The sequence below is a fragment of the Aquila chrysaetos genome, chromosome 1 (genome assembly GCF_900496995.4).
Source record: "Aquila chrysaetos chrysaetos chromosome 1, bAquChr1.4, whole genome shotgun sequence".
In the NCBI taxonomy this organism is placed as follows: domain Eukaryota; kingdom Metazoa; phylum Chordata; class Aves; order Accipitriformes; family Accipitridae; genus Aquila; species Aquila chrysaetos.
The window spans coordinates 10,131,031-10,140,000 of NC_044004.1; the positions used below are offsets into that span (position 1 = coordinate 10,131,031).

The 8,970-nt window shown below is 37.5% G+C and overlaps 1 protein-coding gene across 13 annotated transcripts in view; it reads left to right on the top strand.

The window, feature by feature from the left end:
* ADD1 (adducin 1) overlaps nucleotides 1-8,970 on the top strand; it is a 66,803-nt gene that overhangs the window by 34,851 nt on the left and 22,982 nt on the right. For all 13 annotated transcript variants that reach the window (XM_030008944.2, XM_041123383.1, XM_030008952.2 and 10 more), the window contains 6 exons: nucleotides 734-885; nucleotides 4,106-4,186; nucleotides 5,916-6,065; nucleotides 7,284-7,427; nucleotides 7,553-7,651; nucleotides 8,033-8,209. In XM_030008944.2, the coding sequence (XP_029864804.1) occupies nucleotides 734-885; nucleotides 4,106-4,186; nucleotides 5,916-6,065; nucleotides 7,284-7,427; nucleotides 7,553-7,651; nucleotides 8,033-8,209 (803 nt within the window). The remainder of the gene's footprint in view (nucleotides 1-733; nucleotides 886-4,105; nucleotides 4,187-5,915; nucleotides 6,066-7,283; nucleotides 7,428-7,552; nucleotides 7,652-8,032; nucleotides 8,210-8,970) is intronic.

The window sequence follows — 8,970 nt, forward strand, 5'->3', positions numbered from 1 at the left end:
CAGCTTTCTCCTGTGAAGTGAAGCTATAGATAAGAAACATGAGCAAGCAAAACGAAGAAGGAAAACAAAAACCAAAATGTGTGAATGCATTTACACGCAGGTTTTGTGTTAAGATAATATAAATCCTTGCCTGTGCTCCAAAATAAATCTATAGTTTAGACTGTAGCATGACCTGGTTCTGCTTTATCACAGTTACTTTTAACCACATTTCTAATCACACTAACTAGAACTACAGTGTTTGTAATTATGTACTGTAATCCTCCTCTCTCTAGCTTGTACTTAATTTTTCCTAATTAAATGAACCTGTATGCATCTTTTTATATTCCTCCTTTTCAGGAATACCAAATTGCGCATCTCAAAAAAGTGGAATATTTGGGGTTACATTTTTCTGTTAACAATGAAGTTGTATTTTACAGACAATCATTAGTTTGAGAGAGAGAAAAAAAAATACTTTGCTAAGGGACACACTGTCACTTTAGCACTTATGAATATTAAGGAAGGAAACAAGTGCTGAGTCTACCAAAGATAAATGATGTTGTCCAAGACTGTCATGGTATTTGTGTAATATAAATTATGACATTACAGTAATTAAAGTTTTTTATCCATTTCTTAGGTTAATATGTTGATATAAACTAGTAAGAACAATGACTATAATAGTGGGGTGTGTTGTTAGGTTTTAACTGATGTTGAACACAACCCCCCTTGTGTTTTTTTTACCCCTTCTCCTTTTCAGGTCTTGGCATGGTGACACCCGTGAATGATCTGAGAGGATCAGATTCCATTGCTTATGAAAAAGGGGAGAAGTTGTTACGATGTAAATTGGCAGCTTTCTACAGATTAGCAGATCTCTTTGGCTGGTCTCAGCTTATTTACAATCATATAACAGTGAGTATTGAATCAACAGATAACTGAACCAATTGTTTTAACATACAAGAGGATTGCTTCCCTCCCCCATCTGTCATTTTGTCTTTGTGTGGAAGAGGAGCAAAGTGGTTCTGAAAGCAGTATAATAGTGAAGAGATTTGTCATTGCATCTCGAGAATAAGAACTGGAACAGCTTGGATGTCAGCTACCATAGCCTGAATAGAGTCTTAAGAGAGTGTACATGAAAGTTCTTATGATGAAATTAAGATTCCTGAAAGACTCAGTCTTTTAGTATCTTAAATGCTTTGAATAATTGTATGTATTATTCTGCAATTTCATGACTTAGTTTTCTTGCTAAGTACTAAAATATCTTTGAATTAGTCATTCAGATGAATTTTATAATTCAAGGTACCAATCTTTTTGAAAAAGAAGCCATAGGATTTCTGAACATGAGTGAACTACTTAGCTTAATGCAGCGTGCCAACAATTTTCCTTGTGACTGAGTAATTGCTGGCATCCATAAAAATAATGACATGGAGGTCAAATCAAGGAGGTTTTATATGCCAGAAGAATGATCAACATGAGTCTCATGAGTAAAGTCACAGCTGTGGTGTGCAACCCAGTCAATTGTTTTCCTGACAGAGCTGAATTGTTTTTTTTCTACATAGTAGAAGTTGTCCTTTATGTATTTTCAGTTATTATAGTTGCAGTCTGAATGAAATATGGTAATTTTATTATTACTGCTTTTCGAGATTTCAAGGTATATTATTTGTGAACTGATGAAGATGATAAATGATATCAGTAGGCATAGGATCAAGGCAGTGTTGGTTAGGTTGTTTCATTCCTTTAGTATGGGAACATATCCAACATTATGGTTCTTGTAAACATCTCTGTGCTGCCCGTGATTTTTCATATATGACAGGAGAATTGATCTGTAAAAGGGACATTAATGCAATAAAAAGATTATTAGATAAGTAGGTTTGTAGATGGCTTTTTAGTGTAAAGTCCAGCCCTGGGAATGTTTAAGCATTTAGATAGAAGGATAAATGTAATGAAGAGCTGCACGCCTAGGGAATTGGTTAAGGCAAGGGCACGTGATTGGGGTGGAATGCCTCAAGTTTGGTTTCTTTTGGTGGCAGGGGAAGCACAGGAAGGTTAGATAATGGTGATATCAGTTGGGGTGGAAGACACTCAAAGCACTTGGAGTATGAGATTCTGCAAGTATTTTAGACAGTTTTGAAGGGCAAAGTGGTACTGGAAAGCTCTTGGTTAATGGTTTGTCAGCAGCAATCACAAGTCGTAATTCACCTGTCTTTTACAAACGCCTCCAGTGAATAGCATTCTGAAAGGTGACTAGTAGATATAATTTACCTTCAGAAGCTGATCTAGAACAAGGTTGTTATATTTACAAAATAGTCTTGTCTTTGTTCCATATACCCATACATTAAGTAGTAGGGTGGTAGTAAGGCACTCCTTTGGAACGTGGTGAATGCCTCTTGCTTCATGCAGAGCTGGAGTTTGACTCCAGGTTTTCAGTTTTTTGTGAGTGGATGCTCTAATTACTAGGTGATTACATTCAAGTTAAAAGCTGCCAGTGCACTTCTTAAGTAAGAGAAAATATACAACAGCCTACTGTGAGGGGCATAAGCCTGTGTGTTAGAGGAGAAAGGAATTGTGAGGATATGAGAGTATATGCCAATCTGGGCATATCAAGGAGCTGGGTGGAGTGTCTTTGCTTTTCTGGATCCTTATCAATCACTGACAGCTGCTGTGTGTAGAATTGTTCAGACTGGTGCAGTCCTGACACAGAAGCAGAATTACAGAGTGTCAAGAGCTTTCATGTCAAGTACAGTAATGTGGAGTAAACTTGGGTGCCTCTAGGGTTAGGCAGAATTTGAGATTACAGGTTTACAGAAGGTATACATCATTCACCAAGTCTTGGTTTGCTTTGAGGGCACGAGCTGTTGGATCTAATCCTAAAGTAAGGTGGTTTATGAGTCTTGCTGCTTGTTTATCTTACATTTGACCTTTCTTATTAGCTTTTGGGGCATTTTGAATAATACCTGTTCTTGGTTTTGCATAAATAAGTAAAAGATTTTCTAGATCATGTACACTTCTGTAATGGAGAACTATTTTGGTGATTTGTAAAAGTACAGGTTAACTTCAACTAACTGGTTCGGTTTAAGGCTCTTGCGCTATAGCATGTTACCAGCTGGTTGTAAATGAAGCCAGATTTGTACTAGAAGCTTTTGGATGACTGATCAACTACTTATTTTAGACATTTTTTTTCCCTGCAGTAGAACTATATCAAAACACACATGTATCTAATGTTGCAAGTAGTAGAAGACATGAGGGAGCATAAAGTAGCTCCATCTCAGGGAAATGCAGAATTCATAAATAAATAAATAAAATTTTTAAATTATTGAAAAAAAAATTATCAAAAAACCCAAACACAAAACCTGGGTAGACTCATAGCAAAATAGGGAGTTGTCTCGCCTGTCTAGTAAAACATTTAAAACCTTTTAATTCTCCATTGAAAGACGCCTAAACTACCTAGCTGTCCTGTACTTTTCGTTGTACAGACTTTTAACAGATGCATCCCAAGATGTGAATGGTTTGAAGTCAGAATTATTTTTGTATTATAAACTCCTGATTGTGTGAATTAGGCAAAAGAGCAAAAACATAAGTGAGGGTCAGGATACTTGGTAGAAAACCTGCCAAGTGTGCTGTACTGCTCACAGATGTCTCGCAGGCACCAGCATCACTGATAAAACCCTTCTCAGCATCAAGGTGTTTTAGATCTGTGGGCCAAATTCTTGTGTTTTCTCACACACTTTTATTTCATACCTTCTGTTTTACTAGGATAGAAATACAGTTGCAGTATAAACTCATTCTTCTAAAAAAAAATGGTAACTTTTTATTTTCCCATTTCTCTCAGTATCATTCCTTTTATCCACAGTAGCTGAGTTGTCATTACCACAGGATCTAAGGACTTATTACCTTCCACCAATCTGAAGGACCCTGATACGTATCTGCCATCTGGTTTTGTTCAACACGAGTTAATTAACTGTTCTGTATGTTGATTATCTGTTACAGCATACATGAAAGTCATATTGCATATGTTGTAGGCATACTTGCCCTGTCCATACTCAGGAAGTGAAAGTAACTGTCATGTTTTTGGGCCTTCATGTATGCTTTACTAAAATATTCTTAGTAACTTTTACTCTTGTTTTATCCTTAGGCCAGAGTAAATTCTGAGCAGGAACACTTCCTCATTGTACCTTTTGGACTCCTCTATAGTGAAGTTACTGCATCTAGTCTGGTAAGCAATTACTATTTTTCATAGCTGTAAAATATGAATAGCTGAATCTGCTCTGTATATCTGTCACTGTTTAAATTCTATCCTAGAGAATATTTTACTCTGTGTTACATGTTTAGAATAGTTTCATTCAACAGGGTTGGTTTTGGTACAGCTGAGGTATCTCTGAGAGAGATTTCTTTGCACATGTTCACCACCAGGTGTCCTCCAGTTGATCTAGTTGTAAAGAGGAGCCAGGTCATTTGGATAGCTAATCACATCACGCCCTAGAAAGCTGCTGGCTGTTGAGTCAGGCTTGTCGAGGGAAACAGTATGTGTTTCAGACATAAATGATGCAAACCACTTACAATTTCAAGACATTGTGTCAGGTGCCTAATTTAGTTATCATTTAATGATGTAAGTAGCTGAGGGTATAGATAGATTATGTTTTTGAGATCTAATGGTTGCAGCTGAAGACACAACTCTCTTGACTGTTAGCTAGTGGGAAGCATTTTGTGAGCGTTTATTTTCAGTCTAGTCGACACTGCTGCTGAAGGCAACTTGAGTTAATGTGGTTGACTCTTGTGTTGAAACAAAATAGAAACTTAAACGCTATTCTTTCTACCTGGCTACTGTAAGGTAAGTAACCTCTAGCAGAGAGGTGAGGTAAGTATGTGCAGAGTAGTAACATTTCAAACTTGACACCTTAAGGTCCCAATATTCTCCCTCAGCTATCTGTAAAGTTGGCTCTTTCTTACATAACTCCACCTTAACCATCCATGAAATTTTAATTGAAAAAGCTATAGGAAAAGGAATGGAGAAAACAGAGACCTGCCCTTTCTTGCCACTACAAGATTTTTAGAAGAGGGTAAGGGCCATGCTGTGGGGGTATTTTTTGTGTTTTGCGTTTTTTGAAAGGTGTTCTGATTTTATCTCTATATCAGGAATGTAAGTACCTTGAGAATTAAGGTTGCATGAAAGTAGCAAAATGCACATATGGTAGAGAACATGTTCACACAGAACATAGCTAGCAGCAGGATTTAATAAGAGAGACTACAGTGATAAGGCACATAGCTTAGCCAAATGAGCATGCCAACCAGCAGCCTGCTTACAAGACTGGCCCTTCATCGCCCCTTTCTCTTCATTTCTCCCATGCTTTTTCTTCCCTTCTCTGCTTTGAAACTCCATTTTCTCCAGTCTTGTTCTCTCCCAAATAAACAACCCATGCATAATTACTTTTTCCCGTTTATTCCAGTTTTGCTATGTCCATATCCAAATTTAGTATTATAACATTATTACCTGGGCAATCTCAGCCTTACATGGTATCAGTGGTATGGTTACCTAGGTGCTGGCCTTTCAAGAACCTACTCCCCAAAAGGTTCCAATACTCCTCTTCAGGTATCTGTAAAGTTTGCAGGTTTCTTATATAACTCCACTGTAACTCTCTGTGAAATGCAGCCATTTGTCACAGCGCTGTCTGTAACTTTTGTTAGCTTCTTGCACCGTTACCTGTTACATGCAGCAATTTCTCATGTCCTATCCAATGGTTTCTGATGTCCTCTTTAGTTAGCTTAATCTCAAGCCGGGGCCCTGGTCATTATCCTACCTACAGCCTTATTGTGCACATTTTGACACTTGTTAAAATAAAATACTGAAAGAAATATGGTTTTAGAGCTTCAGTGGTAGATGCTGAATTAAATCAGATTTTTGGCAGTCTTGATTCATTTATGAAATTAATTCTTTTCATTCCCAGGTTAAAATCAATATTCAGGGAGATGTAGTTGATCGTGGAAGCACCAATTTGGGAGTAAACCAAGCTGGTTTTACTTTGCACTCTGCAATTTACGCAGCTCGACCTGATGTTAAATGCATTGTTCATATTCATACACCAGCAGGGGCAGCGGTAAGCACAGTTTTTCATTTGTCATCTGTCCTGTTCTCCCCCCCTGCCCAAACTGGAAAATAGGTGGGTCCCCCTTAATCAGATTTGCTTTCTTTTTGAAGAGCACAAAGCCTTTAAGTCTGCCTTCAAATATGTGATTCTGTTTGAATCAATCAAATCCTCCTTATTTGGTTGTTACATGAGTGGTCGGACAGTAAATTGAGCTCTGTAATTGGAAGATACATATTTCATATTTGTGTGGCCTTTACCACAAAAGACCACACCTTTTGACAGTGAGTCATAAGAGCTATAGCATATTTTGTTGGGTTTGTAAAGCAAATATATCAAGGTTTTCTTAAATATTTGAAACTTTTCCATTGCCTCTCATTAGAACAACTGGTTACAAGTCAGTTTTACCTCTTTGGAATTTTTTGAGAATCATCTGGTGACTCTATTTCAAAGTTCACATTCTGTTTGTTTGGGGTTTTTTAACTGATTAACAGCAGTGATAAAACCGTTTTAAGGATAATTGATCAGATTCCTAAAATGGTGAATTCTAGAGTAGTCTTTAAAAATGTTCCTTAACTTTACCTGCAGCATTGCAGAGTTACTTGTGTCAAAATTCATTACTAGATTTCTTCTTTTGAGGGGGACGGGGAGGGGGGGAAATCACTCAGTGGATTAAAAGGAGTGAAGGATGCAGCTGATTTTGGTGTTTGTTTTTGGTGGTGGTGTTTTTTTTTTTTTCTGAGTCTTTTCATATTGGTGTTGGTGTTGTATAAAAGCAGCCATACTGAGTCAGACCCAAGATCAATGTGACTTTTGTATCCAATCGAAAAGTTGTGAAAAATAGAGGCTTTAGGGATGGAGTATACGACCACTATGTATGTGCCTATACAGACACATACATATAATATACAAAAATATATTTTATATTATAATTCTCATCATTATAAGATTATTCACAATGAGGTTGGTGAAGCAGTGGAACAGGTTGCCCAGAGAGGTGGTAGATGCCCCATCCCTGGAAACTTTCAAGGTCAGGTCGGATGGGGCTCTGAGCAGCCTGATCTAGTTGAAGATGCCCCTGCCCATGACAGGGGGTTTGGACTAGGTGACCTTTAAAGGTCCCTTCCAACCCAAACTATTCTGTGATTCTATTATTGTATTTTCTTTCTTTTTTTCTTTCCATTTTTTTCTGTTGCAAGAAATTAAGCTGGTTGTTTTAATATTTCTCAGGTTTCTGCAATGAAGTGTGGTCTCTTGCCAATTTCACCTGAAGCACTTTCTCTAGGGGAAGTAGCTTATCATGACTACCATGGTATTTTAGTGGATGATGAAGAAAAGGTGGTTATTCAGAAAAATTTGGGGCCTAAAAGCAAGGTCAGTATTTACACCTAGAATTAAAGAAAAGTATGTGTGGGGGGGTGGGGGAGGTATGTTCTTTAATCAAGAGCAAGAAAATACTTGCCTTACTGCTGTTAACTTTATTTGCAATGTCTCTCTAGGTCCTTATTCTCAGAAACCATGGCTTAGTATCAGTTGGAGAGACTGTTGAGGAGGCTTTCTACTATATTCACAATCTAGTGCTTGCCTGTGAGATTCAAGTAAGAATTTTAGTATGTTATGTAATAATACAGTCTGCTTTATTAACCTTCAAACAGATTAATAGTTGTGCAATTCACTGGTTAAACTCTTGGTCTAAACTAACATGTTGATTTGGAAATCATTATATTATGCGAGGACATCCAAAACATTGGTTTAACCAGCAATATTGAAATACTGAATTGGAACCATTGATTTGATATATGCTGCCTATTAAAACAGATATTTCCAAAGCCTTAAGATAACTTCTATACAAATATGTTAATTTATTTACCTTTAAAATTAAGTAGATCTCTTCTGTTTTTTCTGATGTCAATTTTGGGGGGTTTTTTGGTCATTTCCCCTGCAACAAGAAACCTAAAGATGACTTTACTCTTTTTAAGGTACGTACCCTGGCCAGTGCAGGTGGACCTGACAATTTAGTGCTTTTAGATCCTGGAAAGTATAAAGCCAAGTCTCGTTCCCCTGAGTCTCCAGCAGGTGAGGGTACTGTATCCCATCCAAAATGGCAGATTGGCGAACAGGAATTTGAAGCTCTTATGCGAATGCTTGATAATCTGGTAAGGCAGGCGTTTTTGTCTAATTATTTCATATGATAATGTATGAATTACTTTAAAAGCTGCAATAAGGGACATTAGTAAAGAATGGGCTGTGTGCAGTTAGGATAGTTTATACAGCCTGCAACCTGTTCTTCCCCAAAGATTAAGTGCCCTCAGAGGAGGAGACAACATGAAAAGCGTCACAGAATGCTTCAGGTGTCCTTTGTGCAGACAGCAGATTTACTTCGGTATTCATAATCTGGTAGTTATCGGTGAGATCAGAGGGGAGCCTTGTGTGATTTGGCACTTCTAAATCAGAGTACTGTGGTGCTTGCTACTCCTTAGTCTGTGTCCTCCCTTCTGTTCCCATCCCCTCCCAAAATGTGTAAAACAGTGTTAATGTTTTATCAGGTGCAGGGTCCAGCATAATTTGACTTTGTAAGACTCTACTAGAAACTAGAAGAGCTCAAAAGGCAGACTTCAAATAAATAAATAAATAAATGTCTTCAGATAAAATGGTTTCAGTAAAATTCCATCTGTCATGAATGACCAGCTACCAACATTTTTTGTCCAGCTTTAATGGGAAAGGTGATAGCTTTCCTTTCAGAAGGCTCCAAGTGGTGTCTGTAGACAACAGTAGTGAACATATAAAGAAATATGGTCACTGTAATAATCAGACATAGTCTTCTGATTTGTGATTTAATTAATCTTTTTCCTTTGTAGACTTAACTGTGGTCTTCATGGTCATATGATGCGTATGTCCCTGACAGGATCCTTTTAAG